The 21832-nt window shown below is 45.5% G+C and overlaps 2 protein-coding genes across 4 annotated transcripts, besides 1 other annotated feature; one reads left to right on the top strand and one right to left on the bottom strand.

The window, feature by feature from the left end:
• Window positions 1-11: 11 nt before the first annotated feature.
• On the top strand, window positions 12-3331 carry CG45062 (uncharacterized protein). Of its 2 annotated transcripts, NM_001299798.1 has the most exons (7): window positions 12-284; window positions 341-1912; window positions 1983-2074; window positions 2261-2435; window positions 2505-2743; window positions 2804-2953; window positions 3105-3331. In NM_001299798.1, exons 1-6 carry the CDS (start codon window positions 102-104, stop codon window positions 2925-2927), a joined length of 2385 nt encoding a protein of 794 aa, NP_001286727.1. In that variant the 5' UTR covers window positions 12-101; the 3' UTR covers window positions 2928-2953; window positions 3105-3331. The 2 variants fall into 2 exon arrangements, with proteins under 2 accessions (NP_001286727.1, NP_001286726.1); NM_001299797.1 differs by lacking the exon at window positions 3105-3331 and having other exon boundaries at window positions 2804-3045.
• Window positions 3331-21585, bottom strand: CG10384 (uncharacterized protein). Of its 2 annotated transcripts, none has more exons than NM_001169783.2 (8): window positions 20858-21585; window positions 16180-16258; window positions 9763-9848; window positions 9379-9642; window positions 6170-6740; window positions 5450-5695; window positions 5142-5298; window positions 3331-5048 (listed from the first exon to the last, which is right to left on the bottom strand). In NM_001169783.2, the coding sequence occupies exons 2-8, from the start codon at window positions 16232-16234 to the stop codon at window positions 4949-4951; spliced, it is 1479 nt and encodes a 492-aa protein (NP_001163254.2). In that variant the 5' UTR covers window positions 16235-16258; window positions 20858-21585; the 3' UTR covers window positions 3331-4948. The 2 variants fall into 2 exon arrangements, with proteins under 2 accessions (NP_001163254.2, NP_611673.3); NM_137829.3 differs by having other exon boundaries at window positions 4671-5048.
• Window positions 10815-10951: a mobile genetic element.
• Window positions 21586-21832: the final 247 nt, after the last annotated feature.

The raw sequence follows: 21832 nt of genomic DNA, 5'->3' as shown, positions 1-21832 counted from the left end.
ACTCATACGTACTGTTGGCAGAAATGGTTGACCATTTCCTATCATCCAAGACATCTGTTGCCTATGTGACACTTTAGACACATCAATTAAATAGCTTCGGCATGAGTTCCAAAACCTTATCGAAATGGAGTTCCAGCAATATGGGACTAGCCTGCACCCATGCGATCAGTGGCATTGGTTTCGCAGTGGCCCTAGCCTGTGGAAGGAACACTGAAGTGGGATCGATGACGGACCTCTGCTTTAAGGAGCGATCTCGCAGTCGTTCGCAGAAGCATCAGAAGCAAGTGAGCAGTGCTATAGCATCCTAGAAAATTAATATCTAAGCCGATTATACTTTTAGATTTCTTACTATATGCTCTTGGTGGCCATAGTTTGTTTCATTCTGCTATTCCTTACCACCGGATTCGAGCACGGCCATATTGTGTATGAAGTCAATCTCTCACTGCTGATTGGTCTGACACCCGTCTACCTGCCCTTTATCCTCTACTGGGGCTTGAGGCGGACGAGAAAGGAAATGGGGAGAAAACAGTGCCATGTAAGGAACCTGCGGGCTACTTGCACACTGGGTCTCTCAACTGTAATTGTGTCCGATTTGGTTGGGACGATGACCAAGCGACGCATGCGAGTATCGGAGATCTTCGTGGACATGGGACTGCTTAGTGTCGATAATCTGGACGTTAGTGCTCAAAGTCCTCGATTTATCGAGCTGATCCGGGCCTCAGTTCTCTGCAACGATGCGGTCATATGTCCTGGTAACATTGGAGTGCCCAAAATGCAGAAGGACATGTACGGCAATATTCTGGACATAGCGCTGCTCAAGTTCGGTCTGATGATTTTGCCGAGCATTGATCTACTCCGTCACGACCACGAGAAGGTGGCCAACAAGCATTACAATAGTGAGGACAAGGTCCAGGTGACGGTGCACAGGACTCGCGATGCCGATGGGCACCTAAAACTTGTCCTGCTGATGAAGGGCCACTGCGAAGTGGTGATCCGCCGGTGCTCCACCTTTGCTATTCGGGACGAGGAACTGCCTCTGGACGAACAGCTGCAGGAAATTATTCTCAGTCTGGCGGATGGGCTACTCGAGGCAGGCCGCCATGTCCGTGCCTTTGCCTACAAGGAGTTGAGCGACGAACTGGAGTTTCGCCGCTTCTCACAGGTAAACACTGGATTGGAGGGCGGGGAATATAAGTACCGCGATTACCTAGCGGTGGATACCTACTCGTTGAGGTTCCTGGGCATGATTGCTACCTACAATCCGCCGCGAAGCACCATTCCCAAAGCGGTGGATCGCTGCAGAGCGGCGGGCATCAAGTTGATCGTGGTCACTCAACGCAAGCCCAAAATGGCCAAGGCTCTGGCTGTTGATGTGGGCATTCTACCAGCTCCGTCGGACACTTTTCAGGCTGTGAACCTGAAGCGGATGCCACCCACCGCGGAAGTAGTAGACATGTCACAGTATGCTGACGAGAAGCCGCAACACCAGCGTCGCCACATCGAGCAGCTCATTCTGAACCAGCAGGATTTGGTATGTGCCGCTACTAGCACGGATCAGCTCCACTGGATTGCGGACGCCTGTCGCCGGTTGGGAGCCGTTGTCTCCGTTATTGGAGGAACACTCCATGACACGCCCGCCATGAGGAGCAGCCACGTGGGCGTGGCCAAGTACGGAAGTGCGGTCATGTGCGAGGCCAGTGCAGACCTCATCCTGCTGGACACCTCATTTGCCACATTGGTCAGTGTGGTCGGCGATAGCCGTCTGCTGTTTGAGAATCTAAAGAAGGCTCTGGCCTATTGCCTGGCCACCAACATATGCAATATACTGGTGTACTTATTCTTCTTCCTGCTCGGGATTCCCCTGTACATCCATATCATGGATGAGCTCATACTCGCCTTCCTGGTGAACTTGGTGAGTGTGGGGGAGGAACCTATAAAGTGTGCTACGCAGAGTACTGAAACCGAGTCCAATTTTTCCATAGGTCCCAGCTCTGACTTTGATTTATGAGCCTCCAGAGGAGAATCTGATGCTGCAGATGCCCAAAGTGTACGACGACTTTCTGCTTAATAGTCGGTAAGTTAGTACTCATTCACAAATTATTGGCAAAACATATCTTCTGAAGGAGCATAAGAAGAGGTCCTTTTGGTCCAGGAGTTTTAAAGGCAGAAACTGTTTGTACTTTAGATAGCAAAGGCTTATGGGAGAAATTTTTCTAAATTCGTTTCTTTATTCGATGTTTTTCCAAAACGTATCCTGTAGACTTTTCTTTGTGTCCCACATCCTTGTGGGAACCATCGAAGCTGCAGCTGTTTTTATGACCTACTTCGTGTTCATGGCTGACAAGGGATTCCTGCCGAGGACACTGGTGGCTCTGAACATCGCGTGGCACGACGACATGCTCGACGACATCACCGACTCTTTCGGTCAGGAGTGGGTAGGGATAACAATGTATATCTGTATATCTGCAGGAAGTAAGCCAAGCTGAACTGTGACTCTTCCGCAGAGCAGTGAGGCACGCCGGCAGCTGGAGTGCCAAGTGTCCTCCCTCTGCCTGATGAGCCTCGCCGTGATGCAATGCACCAACCTGGTGCTGACCAAGACCGGACGTGCCAATCTGCTGGCCCACGGATTCCGCAACTGGCTCCTCAGTCTGGCGGTCCTCCTTCTGATCTGTCTGTGCGTGCAGCTGTGCATAATGGACTCCACGGTGTGTCTGCGCCTGGAAGGAACCAATGAGCTACAGTGGGTGTTCCTGACCGCATGAGTACCACGCCATGACACTTGCTTGCTTCCCTCTTTCAGCTTTGGCCACTTCCTCTTGACCAACTGTCCGTTCATGATACTGCTGGTCTTCATCGAAACAACTCGCAGATACTTTATTCGCCTATTTCCCGATAGTTGGCTCGAGCTGGCCACTATGTATTGAGCACTGAATAGTAACAAATACAGCGAGTAAGTGAATGATACCATTAATTGAGCTTTAGGTAGAAATGAGAATGAGTATGAGCTATATTAAATAAAAATGTTTCTGGTTTTATGTGTACAAATGAAAGGATTCGCTTTTCCGCATCAAATTTATTGCCCCATATCTTTCTTACCTAAGCTACTCCGTGCACCGTAAAGAGAAGCACATAAAACTCAGCCAGGGAAGGAATCATCTGGAGAAAACTGAATCCCCGGGACTATACGTTTTAAGGGACATAGATTGCCGAGAGTGCATTTCCGTATTATTTTTTATGAAAGCAGTGAGCATAAACTTCAGGAGAACTGCACTTTCGCAGGCCACTTTTTATTTAAAGAAAAAGAAGTAAAACTCTTTAAATGGTATTTTTAAAATATTGCATTTATTTGTGACTAGCTCGAAGCTGTGTTGGTGGTGGTGGCGGTTGGTGTGGTTTTTGGTGGTTGGGTGGAATTTTGCTGAAGTTTTTCACATTTAAGACTGGTTTAATTATTTAGTTTGTTTTGCATATTTGAGATCTACATTTAATGACATGAGTAGGACCATTCACGGACTTGCTTTTTTTGAACATCAATATTTTGCATTAACTTTACTTTTAATTTACGCTGTAAATATTCGTTTGGTTTTTAAAGTTTTGTTTTTTTGTTGTTTTTTTTTTTTTTTGGTTTTTTGATTAAACTTTTTGTGAACGAACATTAATTGAGTAATGTTGTTATTGTATATTGGTTAACGCTATTTAAGAACTATGTGGATTGTGCACAGTCAACAATGTAACTGGGTAGCTAAAGTGAACTCTCGACTCGGATCATCGAATCGGAATTATCTGCTGGAATTATGGAATTATCGGTACACTGTTGTAGCCGACTCGCTAACTCTGAGATCAAATTCCTATAGTTTCAAATATCAATTCAAACACTAATCGAAGCATCGCGGCGAAGTGGAGCGGATGGAACATCCACCCATTCCCAGACCAAGGACCTTGCAACACTTATCCTCGGATGCATGTACATATATACTATGTGGATAGTATATATATGTATGTACGTAATCTGAACGAAAAAATATAACTCTGTAGGCGATCGCTGCTTTCGATGTTCTGAAACTTTCTGTTCTGAAACTGAAACCGAACTATCATATCTATCAGCTGTGGCTTTGGATCCGAGGGGACTCAAATTGGAATCAATCAGGCAACGCAAGCTGAAGGCGGTGGGATCTCTCTGATCGGGGGTTCTACCTCAACTTCTACTTTCTTTCTTTTCCCTTCTATGCGGTACGACTTTGTCTTCGTTTTGTGGCTGTTAAAATACGTTAAAATTATTGTATTATCTCATTAATTTAGTAGTTTCGTTTGGTTTAATCTTAAGTTTATGTAGATTTAAGTACACACATATTTATATATTTGTATATTTGCTTGTATACGTGTTCGTATGTATTGTATATATATATCTTTTGTGGTACTCGTGTTCGGTATCTGCATTCGCATTCGCATTCGCATACGCATTCGTATTCGTATTGTGTGTATATTTATTTAAAGTAATTTTTTTAAAGTAATTACGTTTACATTTATTCTATTGAAGTTGCTCTCGTTTTAATTTGACACTAAGTTTAGGTTTCAATTTTGTTAAGGGTTTTAACTCTGTTCCATTCGATCGAACATTTCGATTTGGTTTGCCTAGGCTTGCATCTGTGGAAATAAAACATCGCATTGCAAATAGACGCTCCGTTTATTCTCTGTAAAAAATAAAATCGTGTAGCACGAGCTCGAGATTCGCTCGGATAAGTTCACAGTTAGTCCCTAAAGATCGGTATAGCCTTACTACGGGGAGAGTACAAGTACAAGTACGCATCAACTACGCAAACATCGCCTAGAAATATTCGCTAATCTCCTCGAGACTCTCGCTGATCCTCCCAAGCGTGAGGCGGGGCAGGTGGTATTCGGTCAGATTGGTCTATCTGGGCAGCCGCAGGTGGAGCAGCTCACTGGGTTAGACGCCCTGCGCGAGGCTCTCCTTCGACAGCGCCAGGATCGGCTGGTCCACCGCCCGGTGCGGAATGATGAACGGCGAGGCCAGCATCTGCAAGGGTCTAAAAAACGAAATCATTAAGTTTCCCGCTTCCCCCTTGATTAATCCATTGAATCGGAGTACGTGGTGGCTCGTTTTCGTGCGGGCAACTCACTCAGCGAAACTGGTGGCCGTCACCATCGGTTGGCGGACCGAGTGCAGCGCCTGCGAGTTCTTGGCCCTGGCCAGCAGGCTCATCACCGTGCGCTTTGTGGGGTTCATTCCGGAGCGGGGAACACCCAGCAGGGGACGCTTCCTTCCCAGGCCGCCACCTGGCGTACAGAAAGAAAATTATACGAAGATGAAGTCGGTTATACTTTTACTACCATCAAATACAAAACATTGTATCTGTCTTTTAGAAGTAGGCCGCACTTTTTTTTATCAGTGTAGCAACTGAAACTGGCTGTGGATACCAGGCCTTACCTATGTTGATGGTCTTGACGTTGCGCAGAGCGGGATGCAGGAGTGCGGTGCCCGGTGGCTCCAGCAGCGTGAGCGTCGATCCAGATGACTCCCCATCGCCGGGCAACTGAAGGGCGGCGGCTCCCGCCTGGGTGGTGGGCAGCCCGGCCATGGTGGCCCCCACTCCGGTGGCCGGCTTCAGGAGTCCTCCGATTCCTGCGGCTGTGAGCTGATGCTGGAGTGCCACTGCCATGGCTGTGGTGTGCACTGCAGGAGATTTAAGGCGTACAAAGGAAGAGAACGGAATGAGTGGCAGCTGGAATATTGCTTTGCAAATGGCTTGGGGAAAAGAAGGACTTTGATAACCGAAGCATTCAATGCACTATCAGAATAATTATCCCTGTAGCATTTGCCGAAGTTTTTCTTAGATATATGCTATTTTAAGCAGAAATTCAGTTTGAAATTTTAAAGCTTCATTTGGAAGCTATTGCTGTTTTAACCATACAGTTCTCATATAATGTATATATTAAGCAAATATTCGGCATATAATGTTAAGTCCTCACGAAATCATATGTATCCTGTGAAAGTGTGCCTAAGCTTGAAATTAACTTGACTTCCGACTGAAGCTGGATTATGTTCATTGGCCTATTCATGGTCTGCATCAATGGTAGCCGTAAATTCCAATTAATAGTCGAGCCCAGGCGGGCTTTGGCAAAGCCACTGCGGCCGGAGTACACTTACATGCCGCCGCCGTCGCCGGAGTCGTCTGTCCAGAGAGATGCTCCCCGCAGGCAGCCGCTGCGGCACTGGCTCCACCGTGAGCCTGCTGCAGGAGCTGGTGGAAGTGCGCCTGGTGGCTGTGGTGGTGCTGGACCTGCTGCTGCTGCTGCTGGTTTCCATGGGCGTGTGCTGGGTGCAGGTGGGCGTGGTGCTGTTGGTGCTGTTGGTGCTGCTGGTGGTGCTGGTGCGGATGCGGATGCTCGGGGCTGGTGGTGCTGATGGTGGTGATGCCACTGATGCCCAGACTGGCGCAGCTGGACGAGCAGTCAAGCTTGTCGACTGCCGACAGGCACTCCATGCCGCTGGCGTCGTCCGATTTGTCATCGTTGGACGTGTCCATGTCGGCTAGTCCGCCGCCCAGGCCACGCCCACTGGCCCCGTTGGAGGAGGAGTTGGTGGTGCCGCCCACCTGGCTACTGCTGTTGATGGTAGGGCTATGCGAATCCTCCAGCGAGTGGGCACCCAGTGCGGGCGTGGACGTCAGCGCCTGCATTTCCCACATTTGCTCCTGGCGGATGTCATCGTGGTAGTCCTGCGGGCAAGAGATGAGTGATTCAGTGATGGGAATGGCAACACATTGTGTGTACTAGATATACACAGAAGGCATGGTGCAGAATAATATGTATCATAATAGTGTTTTCAACAACAATGTGGAGTACTTCAAGCTAGTGGTATTACATTCAGAGTGGTTTTCGTGTTAAAGTACCAACTTTATCGTTTTATCTCGCCGGGAATATATATATACTCTCAGTTTGTGGCAGCACCTTGCCACGTAATGCAGTTCTGCGAGTCCAAGATACTGTCCATCACTGGCGGGATTAGTAGTGGAACCACCGGAACACCTCAGTCGAGCAATTAAATTTAATTCACGTTTCCCTGGCGGCCGTCGCTCGCAATAAATGCGAATTTTATTGGATGTCAATTAAAAGTTTGTGCGCAGCCACGTTTCATGTGTCGCCGGCGGAGCACCCTTTGAGCAGAATCCATTCTTGCCCCAGGATACTCATATATGTATCGGTCGCACATACACATGGATGTGTATCTGAGTATCTGTGAGTGCTTAATGCAATTATGTGGGTGGCAATGGAGTGGGCGTGGATGTGGGTGTAGGAGAAAGAGAGTGGGAGTTGGAATGGGAGTGTTTGTGGGTTCTGTGCGACAAATGGGCCTGGATGCGATGAATACACGCACGCAGGAAACTCCAGCCCGGTGGATACACATTTCATCAACCCCATTAACCAACTAACTCGTTTATGAATATATCTCTGAATTTACAAAACATATGTGAGCGACACTCCGGTTTCCTACATTTTTACTACCTCTACTACAGTCACACAAGTGCTCCTTTTTATGCCACTCGCTGGCGAACATAAATCGAGATTGCAGATGCCATAAACAATTTCCCGCCAGGTGGGTGAGGCTTAAATATGTCGCAGATGAGATTCACAGAGACTCCCGGGCAAAGGAATGAGGAAAAAACCCACATACGCACTCCAGGTAACCCCAGCAATTTATCTAAATTGAAACAGTTTCTTCTTTCATCGCCTTTGTCTTTGCCTCGTGTTGGGGATATCAAATAATTTCTATGCAAATTTTTCTCATGTGTAATCAGATCGGAATAACTCAGGGGGAAAAGACTGAACCAGCGGCCAGGAGGGAGTTTCAATGTTGCCAGCATCTGCCAGTCAAAGGTCGGCCAGGATGTCAATATATTGGATTACCCGAACCCAAGCGCATCCTCTCCAGCTTAAGTTGGTCATAATGTGGGAAGACTTCGGAGCACCGACGGTTACGGGGTAGGTGAGAATTGAATTTTGTGGAAAATTATAGATCAAAGCCCGGATCTGGTACCGGGGTATAATTTGCAATAAGCTGGATATATGGCGCTCATTTGTAATTCTCTCGGATCCAGCAACTGCTCCGTACACATTCTATCTGTATGGCTGGCTACCCCGGATAGATGGCCCCGGCATGCCGTTTAAATTGCTCCATGTCCACTCCCCACATTTCTGGCTGCAACTTAACGGAGATGTATAAATAAAGTATGCCGGCGCCGGGCAAGTGAGGATGATGCCCAGGACGTGCTGCCTCCAGGACTTCTCACAATCTGCCTGCGTCCCTGTCTGCAGGCTGCAGATAGTATACGCTTAACGTTGGTGTCTCTCGTGGAGGCGGGCCGAGGAATGGCCCCATTGCGCCCACACACACACTCCTTGGCTGCGGAAGATGGCAATGGCGTTGGCCATGGCGATGGCGATGTGGCAATGGCGATGGCGTGTCGAGCACAGCACAATGGCCAAAAGGAAGATGCAAGCCAAGTTCCCCCGGTTCGCGGCCAAAAGGAGTGGGGCCAAGTGGGATGGGTGGCGATTCGAGTGCCGTGGGGTGGCAAATGTAATTACAGCACAATGCAATTTAGTCAGCGAGCACGGGGAGCAGGAGCAGGAAACCCGCTGCATGCCACGCGAACACAAGCAACACGGAAGCCGAAGTCGATAACGAGCACAGTTGGAGCAGTTCGAGGAGCAGAGCTCCGGCTCCAGTCCTCTTGAACTACACTTCCAAAACTATTTGCCATGACTTTCGCAAATTTGACTTTAATTAAAGTCGTCAGCGAGTTCGGAAACTTTCATCAAAACAGCGCAGTTTTCTAAAGTTAAAACGAAATTGGCCCCAAAACATGACATTCTGGAAAATTGGAGAGCAGCGAACACACGCCATACAAATGCGCTGGATAAGCGGGTTTTAATCAGAAGAGATGTAAACTCTTGAAATATTAAACAAATTTCACTTAATTAGATATAAACATTTCGCTAAAATCTAAAAGTGACACCAGCCTTTGGCCCTAAAGCTTACGTATTATGAATTGGTTTTCAGCAGGAACTGCCTAGTCTATTAATAATGTAATTTAACCGCCTCACAGAATGAAATGTCTACCGCGATTCGGTTGACTGCCTTTAAATGTTCCAAATGCCTTTCCAAATTGAAGTACACTTTTTGTCCAAGTGCACTCCATGCGGCCATAACTTTAAGACCCTTGTTCGGGCCAACTTTAAGATGCTCATTTGCCTGCCCATGGCGCGGACGAAACTTAAATCATTAATGGGTATTAAACACAAACAATGCCGAGGGAGCTGCCCCAAAAAAGATGCCTCATTGACTCGACTCACCGGAACCAGAAAGCGGCGCACTTCCGCCAGAGCGTAGGCTATCCGAGCATGGGCCTCCGCCGGAGCGGCGAAGGTCGAGATCTCGACGTGCAGGTCCTCGAAGAGATGGGCGTAGCGACTGTCGCCACTGCCCCGCAGCTCCTCCTCCTTCCGCCGGTCTCGCATCGATCCGCGTCCCAGAACGGCCATCTTGCACATGGTGTCCTCCTGCAGGCGCTTCATCGAGTTGCCCTTGGGTCCGAGCAGCTTGCCCACGAAATTGAACTGTTGCGGCGGCACAAAGGGAAATGCAATGAAAATGTTTACCCTCCGTTAACGGGTTTCCAGAACCGAAACCGAACCCACCCCCCCCCCCCCCCTCCAACTCCATATCCGCCTACATACCTTTGGGTGATCCCGCACAGGAACGGCCACTTTGACGGCCACCTTCACCGGCTTGTCGCGAGTGATGTCCAGCATTTTAAGTTTCTCTGCGGGATGGGAAACAGAAAAATGCATTCAGCTTAATGTGCGTGTAATTAAACGTGTAATTCAGCTTTATGGATGCACTTCATACGGTACGAGTGGATAACGAGTTAAATATTTAATGGCATACATCAGGGTTTCATATTTCGGCAACTAATTCCTTACGTCCATAATAATTACAGTAATTAATGAAAACATGTTTCGTGTGCATATGGTTTCTCTATCGAATTCTCGTTGTAATAAATCCTTTCGATATTTATTTGTTCATTAAATGGTTTAATTGGGAAACGTCAAAGGTTTAATCAATCCTTTCTACTGTGACAAAGAGTAAGTAGTAAAATTAGACAAAATTATATAAAATTTCTCAGTTAATACCGAACTGCAAGCCATCTAATTAAATCCCTTATAAAGTTTGACGAGTAGTAATTTGATAAATGAAGAGTTCGTTATTTTGACGAGGGAAAGCAGAAAGTATTAAGTACCACCCTTACATATTTTAATACTTTTGTGCAGAAAGGGAAAACGAGAAACAAGTTTAAGTAATAAATAGTTTTTCAAGTGCACTCATCAAGTAGATACTTTCGGTCAGTTTACTCTTGCTTAACTTAATGTTAAAGGGTATATAAATGTAACAAATATATTAAACATTCGTTTAGGCCTTTAAACTCTTGAAAGATCCATACTACAGCTTACTTAAATTATTCCCATTTAATTGAATTAAACATTAATTGAGCCTAATTATAAAAACATAGAAATAATGCGGAATGCAACTATTAAATGGGCGAGCATTTTAATAAATCATAAAGTCAAAACTGTCAGAAAGACCATATCATAATTCCATTTGCAAATTGAACAAGGACCCTAATAACTGTCTGTATGATTGATTGGATATTTGCATCCGCTTATTTTTTTATCTAGGTTTGTACTAAGTAAAAACAAACAGGTAAATGATAAATGTATTTACATTGAAATTTTTTTTTTTTTTTTTATATTTATTTATTTAGAAGCGATGAATCAATACAATGCAATAACAGTAACATAACAGCGCAATTAACATATAAAAGATAAAACCAAACCTCTCACTAATCATGTGAGGACTTACAACTTTACATTGAAATAAACAAATATTTCTTGCATGTTCACACTCAATTTTATTTACATGATTCAGCGAAAGTTAATTTAATTGCTGTGCTACGCCTCTGGAAATTGCGTGAAGAAATTCAAGATTGTTCCATTCATTTTGTGAATGCCGCCGAGTGAATAAATGTCTTCATTGCGCACTATTCACACCACCAGCCGCCCTCATAAGTATGCTACAGACGCAGAGTTCATCGGATTATCTCGAGCTGACTTGTATCACCTGCCCACACATCCGCATCCGCATCTTGGCATCCTCACAGCCCTGCACCTCCATATGTATCTAGTATCTCCGATCTGGTATCTGTGTCCCTGTATCTTTATCTGCCCGCAGCAGACGCTGCGACATTTGTAAACATTTGGCGGAGCCTTAACGACAGCTATAGATGCGAGTCCTTTCTGCTCGCAGCTTCGCCTCTCCTTCCTCTGGGCTCTCTCTCTCTTTCTCTCAGTTTCGGCTGTTTGTAACTAATTAAGCAAAATGCTTCTGCATACACACACAAACATATACAAAACCGAAAATAAGTAGGGGGGAGAGGGGGCCGGTTGGATAAATCTGTTGACAGGCCCAAACATGAAAACATTTTTGTTTGCTCTTCAGCTCGGGCTCAAGTCCTGGCAAGGACTCACGGGGACACACAAACACAAGCACCCAGGGGCTGACGGCGTGGTAAGAGAAAGGGGTGAGAGGAGAGTGTGCACACACACTAGCCCACACCTTGGCTCACACACACACACTCAGAGGCATCGTCACTCATTAGCAGGCGAAATGGCTTTCTTAACACCTTTTGTCGTTGCCTTTTGCACGGAATGCAACATTTGCCTGCAACAGTGCTGACCCATTAGCTGTTTAATAGCCAAATAGCCAGCTTTTGACGGGGATTCATTCGGGAAAGGCCGTTCAATTTTGAATAATTTGAGTAATTTTATTTTTTTTTTCAAACTTTTAATTTTTTTTTGTGCAGCTAACATCAAAAACTAACGATTTGAGTCACTTTTTGGAGTTTCGGGAAAATTTAATTTTTTTCCAATTTTGACATTTTTGATAAGGGGTAACATCACGATTTTTTGCGAAAAATGGCAAAAATTTAAAGTTTCAATTTATGGGTACCAATGGATCGTAAATTTCCAGACGAGTCGAACGATATATGACATTCCACTTTTGGACAAATATTTTTTCAGTTTTGGCCAAGAAACTGATTTTTTTAGCATGGAATCGCATTAGCTGTAAATCAGCTATAGGTAAAGACTCGTAGCCAAATGAGCGCTGCTTTTGAGCAGCCGTCAGCCAATCCTATCGATTGAACGTATTCTAATCATTCTCCGATTTCTTTATGCCCTTTTTATGCGTAGTCTGCTGTTGACATCACTGGCCTACCGCTTCTTTTTTACCTGCTTAACGCCCACTTGCACGCCACCACCACCCACTACCACCCACCTCCTTGCAGACGGCCTTTCTGTCTCTCCGGCTGCTGCTTGTCAGTGGCAGCAACATGCATAAGTAGCTGGCAGTTGTCAGCGGAGAGCACTCTGATGGGCTCCAGTTGGGCCAGCTGGTACAGGTGGGCCAAGTGGGCGGTGGACGGTGGGCGGTGGTGAAAGGTGAAAGGGGGTGAGGTTGTTGCTATTTCAGGCGGAGGCTGAAATGCAAGTAGGTGAGAGCGTAAGATCTGTGTTAATTGTTTGGCATTGGCGGACCTGCCGTCATAATATTTATGCTGGCTCGAATCTCGAATACAAAGCAGACTCAGCCCCTTGGGAAATCAGTATTCATGCTTCGGCTTGATTAATTACGCTCATCAGTCCGAGGTGGAATATCCTAAAAGGATATCCGTGTTCTCCTTCTGGCCGCTTGTCCCACAGAAATTAGATTCATTTCCATTTCATTCGGCATTGTTTGCAATGCTCACTGGAGGGTAAGACCAGGAAAGTTGTGTTGTTTTCCCTCGGCACGGACTTTTCAATTAGCGCCATTTCGCCAGCAATTAGGTTCGGCTGACATAACTTTTTACTCTCGGTCGTATTTAAAGTAATCTATGCATATTTGTTTTAATTAAACGATATTTTCGCAATTGTCGCACGGATCGATTCATTTGCGGGCAGCGCAATAATACCTTTGTCCGTCTTGTATTTAAAGCGGCATTAATTGCCCTTTTGCACAATGATTATGTAAATTTATTGATTTACCTGCGCTGCTCGAAAGAGCAATAATAGTAATAATTACTTTTCGCTCGCAGCCATGACAATAATTATTTCACCCGCCCGCATCGCACATTGCGAAACTTTCTGCTCAGTTTCTGCCCACTTTCCAGTTCAATTTGGCAGAGCTTCGGTTCTGGCCAGGATGCCGCCACCTAATCTCCACTAATTTATGGCCAGCACGGCCATTAACGTAATTAGGTATGCATTTCAGGCCACCAGGTGGCGCTGCCCACAAGGATTTGGCCGCGAGAGTGCAGCGGGAATCCTGGCAGCGTTCCACGTCCCGAGGAGGAGGTGGGTGGACAGCTACCACTTGACTAAACGCTTGATGGTGTAAATCAGATTTAAATATCAACTTGCCGCAGTCACAGACTTTAGAAACTAGCATTTTCCGCTTGTTTCCTTGGCTTTTCCGCCGACGCGAATCCCTCGGGGCAGGTTGCTAAACATTTGCTCAGTCACTGCAATTGTTTCCGTTGCCACTTTCTGTTGCTTATTCCCTGTGTTTTGTTTGCCGCCCGTGCGCTGCCATATTTTCCACATTTTCCTTTTCCGAGCCGCCTTCGTTCGGCCTTTCCGGGTCATTTGCTCGTCCGGAAAAGCGAAAAACACTGTGCCTGTGTCCTGTCCTGCTCCCTACTACGGAGTCCCAGTCCGTAGTGCGGAATCCTTCATCCGTATCCCTCGTTTTCCATAGTCGCTGCCCTGGGGGCAGGCACTTGAGCCAACACCCCCACAGCAGACCAACTCCCGACCCCGGACCCAAGGAAAATGCCTGGAAAAACCCTCTTCAGAGCGATGACGTTGTCTTGGGCATGATATATAACCCTTTCGTTTCCCCGGCCTCTGGCACCTGCCTGCACGGTGAGAAACCAAATCTCAGCAAACAACTTCTGAGACAGAAGTCTACAGAGTTTTTAAAAGAAAAGTTTTGCGTTCATTAGGTATGACATTATACACTTATGGCATTTTGGCTGCCTCCTTTCAAAAGTTTTCGGTCTCACTGAGTCGTCTAATCTAAAATCAGCAAATAATAAGCAAGGACTATAAACAAGAAGTTGAAAATATACAAGATTCAAATCTTCTCTATAAGACATGTGAAATTTGTACATAAATTTTATCGCTGCCATCAAATTCTGTGGTATAATAAATAATTTTATTTCGATATCTTGCCAAAAACGATATAAGCTCCTTGTACGTAGACAAAGAAAAAGCTTAAATACAATAAAATATGTACAGATATATGCGCCATAAAATCAGACAGTTTCGCTCCGTGTGGCCTTGGGCAAAGGTCATGTGGGAGTCAAGTGTATGAATGTTTATGCGCAAATTATTCAATTTCGAAGAGGAGAGATTTTCGCAGACCGGTTTGACCGTTGGCCATTTCAATATGGCCCAAAGGACCTGCCAGTTTAATCAACATTTCGTCAGTGTTAATGTCCTTGGCAATTTCTCGGCTCGTGGCCGAACCATTGATGGTCCATTTAAGCGATTTTCGACAGGACACCAATGATACCTTCTCATCTCATCTCTCCTCGCCACTTCAATCCTCGCCTGCTGCGGAGTCTCCCCGTTGGTTTAACATTTCCCCGGGGACGGATTACCACGGAATGCGTCTCGTTAGCCGAAACAAAAGTAAAAATAATCATAAAAAGGAAACAAGAGTCGGCGGCAGGACGGAAAGAAAGCAAAAAGTTAACTTCTGGCCAGAAGCTTACATGTCCTGGGGGCGGGGCCTAAACATCCTTTCTCTGCTTGTTTATCGTATCCCCCCTTTCGTGCTCGTTTCGCTTTTTCTCCCCGGCGACAATCTGTAATCCAATGGAGCCATTTTTTTTCGCTTTTTTGTTTAAATTTCCAGTATTGCTGGGATTAGACTCAAAAGAGGGAGCTACAAAAGTCAGCTTTGATGGATATATCGTCTCGTTTTTCTCTTTCCACCAAAGTTTTTTTTTTTTTTCGTCGGATTTCTTTGTATTATTTTGCTTCAAAGCTAAGCTCGTCTTGTTCCCTGATTGAATAGAATTTTAAGTTCAAATGAAAGGCAAGGACGCCAAATAGTTTTGTTTTTCGCTCATGACGTAATCGACTGCTGTGTGTTTATGATTAAATTTACCCCCAGCCAAGCGTTTGCTATCGGTATCAGCCAGTGTGACGACGACAGTTTTTACGACGGATGCCAGGATGCCAGGATGCCGGGATGCCGGGATGCTGGGATGCCCGCTCGCTTTTATGTCCTTCCTTAACTTTTGCGTAAACAAGTCGAAAGTCGAAAAGGTGGAATAGCAGAAAAAATTCACATTTCCCCCATCCAGCCGAGCGGAGCCGGGAAACTCAGTGTGCGGGCATTTCTAAACGCCCACAGAGCATATATGAAGGTGGGTGGGTGTCTGTGTTGGCTGACTGGTTAAACACAACGCTGCTGGTGGTGGCTTCTCCACTTTGTTTGCGTTTCCTTCGGATTCGATTCCAAACTATGCGGGGATATACACTGTCCTTCGGAACTATCGGACAGCTGAGGGGGCTCTCGGAGATTCGGTGGAGTAAAAAACGAATAGATTCAATCGTTTTATCACAACTTGAATCAGCCGATAAGCTGCTTGACTGACTCCTCAACGAATTGGACAAACCTGTTTTCCATAAGACGATTGATAGTGTCGAACTATATGCTATGCCATTGATATTGTAATTTTCAATCAGTTTATGAAACTGATTCAACATAATATTCAAATGTATGATAACAATCTTCTAAAAGTGCAGTTGCTTCTGGAACATTTTTACCACATCAAATTTCGATATAAGTCAGCAAAATGTTAAATTCATTAACCATCTTGTAAGCACAATTAGAGATTTACTTTCTAACTTCCGCTCTGCCAGCACTCTTCACCCAATTTAATAAACCCCCCAAATTCGAACCGCACTGTATGCCCCAGACAATTTGTGTCATCGACTGTGCCAAATTCTCGGCATTTGTTGGCAATTATATAATCCACATACCTGAACCTTTCAGGGACCTTTCCTCCAGCGCACTTAAGCCAGCTTTAGTTTCCATCCTTTGTTGCTTTTCTTGCGGTGACTGCAAAGTGAAAGAATGTGAATAATCTATATGAGCATGTAATAATAGTTTGAGGCCAAAGGGATTTCGTCCCTTTCAAGTTTTCAGCTAAGCCAACCCTGCCCGCCCTAGTAACGCCGCACGACCCCTTCCCCCTCGCAACACGCCCCTGATCGGCTAACATTTTGCAGTAAGCCCGTGTAAAAAGCTTAAGGAAAACTTTGGAAAATTTTTATCATAATGCAGCTGACAAAAACGCCCCAACATGGTAAATACTTAAGAAAGTTGTGGGAGGTGGGTGGTAAGTGGTAGGTGGGTGGTAAGTGGTAGGTGGGTGGTAAGTGGTAGGTGGTAGGTGGTAGGAGGTGAATGGCTCGGGGTGCGGGAAATTTGGTTTCAAATCTGTTGATAAGTTTCATAATGAAATAAGCCCGGGCAAAGTTGGTAGCAATTCCTACGCATATCCCCAAAAGACAATCGAAAGTTTTTCTAACCCCGTGGAGTGAACTTTGCCGAATCTTTATGAATATTGATTGCAGCTGCCGGTGATCCCTGGCCCCATCTAGACCTATGTTTGAGGATTGGGTTTCAGTGGCGTCAGAGATTGACTCTCATCCCGTGTCCTCCAACCATCTATCCATCGAACCAGCCATTCATCCATCTGTGGAAACCAAACATTTGCCCCACTTCGAGTGTCAAGTATCGGTTTCCACAGTCAGCAAATATGTATGGCTGACATAAAGAGAGGCTCCTACTCGAAAGTAAAATCGCAATTCAACTCATATCATTCCCTGATGAGAAGTACGTAGCTGTACACTTGTGCACCCATGGGAGCGTAATAGGTGACCCCGATCTCTGTGTGCCAGGGGATAATTGGCCAGTGCGCCCCATTAAGTTTTGGATAGCATCAACCATTCAAGAGATTCAGAAGCTCCGTCTGAGCATAAAATCATAAAGCCGAAAGAGTCGTATAATTTTCATGGCCATAAAACACTCAGTCACGCTACTTAATTGCCTTTCAGGATGATTTGAACTATTTGTATCGCAATATTCGTGGACCCTCGACAATTTTAAATTAAAGCCAGGGTACCTGGAAAATTGATGGACGCTCGATAACGAGCGGAAGTGGGCTAAAGTTCTTAAAATTAATGACAGTTCAAGCGCCCCAAAATCTCAAAATCTCCGCCAATGTTTGAGTTTTAGTCCTTTTTCAACTGCTACTGCTACTGTCTCCTCCTTTGCCCTGCTTTCTCTGAGCTCCTTTCTTTTTTCCCCGTTTTCGCAACTAAGTTTGACGGATTTGTGCACAGTTTCAGATTAATGCTGCGATTATTGTTTACCGTTGGAATTACGCACAGTGGGTCGTAGTAAAGTTTGTTTTCAGGTAAGTAAATGTTATTTTTCCGACGATGAGGCTAAATAAACAATTCAACTGCTCTGCCTTGAAAGTAACGTGCCACAACATAAGGATATATGTACTTCAAAATTACTCGCTGAACATGGAAGAGGTGCAATTATGATCGCTAAGTTGGCATGTATCCTATTGTCTTTCTAGCATTATTAAAAATTATGTACACCTTTGTTTAGTGGATGCAGATGCAGTGAAACATGTTGTTTCTGTACCAACCTACTCAACTTTTTCGTCCTTTTGCCACTGTGCCAGGACAACGACGGCCGCGCGTTTCTTATGCAAAATTTAACCCAGTGTAGAGTAGGTCGACTCACTCAGTCAGTCGGTCGGTCGGTCGGTCGGTCGGTCGCTCGGTCGGTGGGTGCGTTGGGTCTCCGGATCGGTGGGTTCGCTTTATTCATCCCGCTCCTCGGGCTCCGGTCTCCCCCCTCGCTCCCACACTGCGCCCCTCTCGCTCTCACTCGTTTGTCTTTGTGCAGCTCGGCACGCACGATTTAAGGATAACGAGGATGGAATGCAGGAAGCGAGGCAAATATTTACACAGTTGGATGATTTAGATAAAGAAGACATGAACATGAACCATAAAGCGAACGAAGAAGGCGACAGTGACTGGAAAAGCAGGAGCGCGGGTTGCTTTGCGGGGGGCGGGGAGAGAGAGGGTGCGGGGAAACCCCAGGACATTGTGGAAACTGGGGCGGAGATGGCGGGGGATAGAGAAATTCGAATACAATGAAGGGGATTTCGGCGACGGTCGTGATTGCCAAGTGCCATTCCATGGAACAAGGAATATTAATCCAAATTAATGGCGTTATCCTGCAGGAAGTGCCGCCTTCCCCTGGCAATACAAAAATTACACAATTGGCAAACAGCTGCAATTGAAGACAATTAAGTTACCAAACAACCTGCCTTTGATTTAAAGGCCGATACGGCGCATTCAGCCCGCTCAGTATGCAGAGCAATGCTCACCTGGATAATTTATTCAAGCGAATATTGCAGTCACAGTAACATCAGAAAAATGAAAAATGAAAACCAAATGGAAATGCAAATACACACAACACAAACAAACTCGCACATGCATGCCATGGGTGGAAAACTCCATATTCCCCATATTCTCAACCATATTTCCACACACACCCACCATCCGCATCCACCATCTCTTTCGTCCTGCAGCCATTGCTCATCCTGCGAAACGGGCCCACTTGAATTTTGTATCTGTATCTGCATTTCACCAGCTACGTGTCAAATCCGTCTAAAAGCCGAAGGGCTCGCATCTGCATGTAAATGAATGTGTAGCATATTTCAGCAGATTCGCACAACATTTGAATTATTTGGGCATTGTGTCAACATTCCGGATCCCATAAATCCCAAACAGCCGATGCATAGATGATCGAGTGCAGGGCGCCATCAACCTTTCATCTTTCTTTCAAAGCCCCGCTTCCTTTATTTGCTTGCTTCGCATTTATTTGACCAGTTGGTCAATATGAGAATCCAAGAATGAAATATTCAAAATGCCTCGACGAACGAAACCCCATCCACCACCCACTTAAAACACAAAACCCAAACCCACCAATCCACCGGCCGACCAGCCACCCCTTTCGTTCGTGTTTGCCTTCTAAATACTGGAGGAATTCCTGACCGGAAATTGTTTCACAAGCGTTGGCCAATTAATTTCAAAAAATAATGGAACCATTTTTTTTTTAGCTCTGCAACACTGAAAGAACGAAAGCCCATAGTTGGGCTTTCCTTCTTTTAAAGCCTAGGATGCAACATTTTAATATGCTTCCCAAACATTGATATCTTAAAATGCTCATAACAATCTCATATCAAACAATAAATTCATTAAATTATTTCCATAACAGCCAACGTTTAAGCCAATAGTTAATGGTATTGCTGTAATTATAAATTGGATCGAAAATGAAAATATATATCGCGGTATCAATTTCTTTGTAGATAACAGTATCGAATGATCTTTGGATTTTTTATCAGTGCAGGAAAGTATAGAAATATTGTTCCACTTAAAATAACCAAGAAGAGTGAAAATGGCAGGAATTTGTTTATTTAATCGACTGCGGGAAATACTCAATCAGGAGCATCGAGCTCGGAACTGATTTGCTACAAAGTCCGTGGACTGTGCCAACCCAAATCTGCAGATAGCCATTAAAGTGTCGTTGATTAATCGATGTGGCTATCAAAGCCGCATAATCGGATATCCCGCAGCAGTGCACCGTGCCAATGCATTTCAGAAATTGATTTATGTGGGTGTGCATTTTAAATCGGCCAGAGATGGAACGTTACGGAATGGTTGGATTTACCATTAATCACATACAAGCTAATCTCGAATTCATGACTTTTCCCCCCTTCTAATGAAGCACAAAATAGTTACACTCTGGCCATGTCTCCTGCGGGAATTTCGGGGTCCTGACCCACGAAAGTTTTGGCTTTTTAAAGCCGGGTGAAAAGCAAATTCATAGACGTGTCCTTCGTGCACCCAGACCGGCTAGCATGCATCCAAATGTACGAGTAAATGTATAATTCAGCCGCAAAAAGTAAAACTTTTCCCTTTATTCTCGAATAAGTTGGCCGCAAACCCGAAAAGGGCAATGCCAAAGGTCTTTTCTCCCTCGCAGGCATTCCTTCATAAATAATTTCATGATTCCAAATTCCATTTCCCTTTTTTTGTGTTCAGCCAAAGAAAGGTTTTGGGGTTTGGGGCTGAACTCAAAGTGTGGGGAATTCACTTACATAGAGCTCCCATGCGGGGCAGACTTAATAAATTAGTCTTCATCAATAATCATCTGTGTAATAATTTATCAGAATTAGTTATATTTTTTCCAGGTCTGAGCGGAAATCACCAAATAAATGGCTTTCCACTCTGTTGGCGTTGAGAGTGAGATAAATCAAAAGCAATTACATTCATTCATTCTCGTTTATATGACTTCCACTGCCCGCCCCAGAATTCCATCCGATTCGAGCTGCCTCGGGGGGAATTAGTCCTGTTGGTCCTGCAGATTTCGGGAGCTGGACAACACACACTTTGCCCCCCGGCTATTTGTACTTTTGCTTTGGCAAACACACTGCCAATGCCATCGAGCCACTCAAGCCGCATTCCAGGTGAATAATTCAGTTACTTTGGCCGGCCGTAATTAAGTTGTAACAGGTGTGAAAGCGTCCCACATTTCATACACTGCCGAACGTGACCCAATATTTACCTAGTTAAGAAGAAATTATGCCCGGATTGCCAGGATTGCCGGGTTAGCTTGATCCTTCCCTGCTTTAATACTCGACTGCTGATGCACACATTTGTCTCAATTTTCACAGTCACTTCAATTTTCACTTTGCCAAATGACAAATGCCCGTGAGCGCTTATTTCATTGCTTATTCATAGGCCGTAAACATTTCGCGCGGAAATTCATTGGGGCTTGATTAAAGATGCATGCCTAAAGGTGCGACGCCTTGCTTCGCTTTTAATTCCGACTCACTCGGCACCATTCCACTCGAATCTACGCGACTCCACTACACTCGACTCAACTCTTTGAGGAACCACCGCGTCCCGTGGCAGATAATGTCATCCGATTTCGGGCGCCCGAAACCACAAGGATCCAACTGAATTCGGTTAGCCTGGCAGCCGCAGAACAAAACGCCACCGGAGTGGCTAGATGTTTGGATAGCTGAATGGCTGGATGGCTGTATGGCTGTATGGCGACAACAAACTTTCACTGGAGTTGAAGCTAAAGTGGGTGTTGGCCAAAGGGGTGGCCATACACCACTTGACACAAGATAAACAATTTGTCTCTCTGGGGCAACTTGGCGCCAAACACCTGACTGTGGATGCTGGCTGTTTGTGTGTCCACTAGCTACTACTAGCACTCCTCCGATCTCGAGAGGAACCGCATGCCGAAGTTCTCGAACCGTTCCGTTTAGGGCCCGACGCGCAACTGATGGGTCCAGAATGTGGCCAACTTGCTGAAGGCCCCAGAGAACTGAGAACTGACAACTGTGGACGCTGGATGCTGAATGCTGATTCTGCGCAATGCCAGCGGAGGAATCTATTCCATACTGGGAACAGTTCTGCGAGGATGCAGGCCAAATGAAGTCCTGTTCGTCGGCATTTCCGTTATGCTTTGAAATGCACATGGCCGTAATTACTTTCGGCTCGGCTTTGCCATGCGATTAGCCAGGTGAAT

This window comes from Drosophila melanogaster, chromosome 2R, assembly GCF_000001215.4.
Source record: "Drosophila melanogaster chromosome 2R".
NCBI lineage: Eukaryota > Metazoa > Arthropoda > Insecta > Diptera > Drosophilidae > Drosophila > Drosophila melanogaster.
This window is presented reverse-complemented; position numbering and strand designations above follow the sequence as displayed.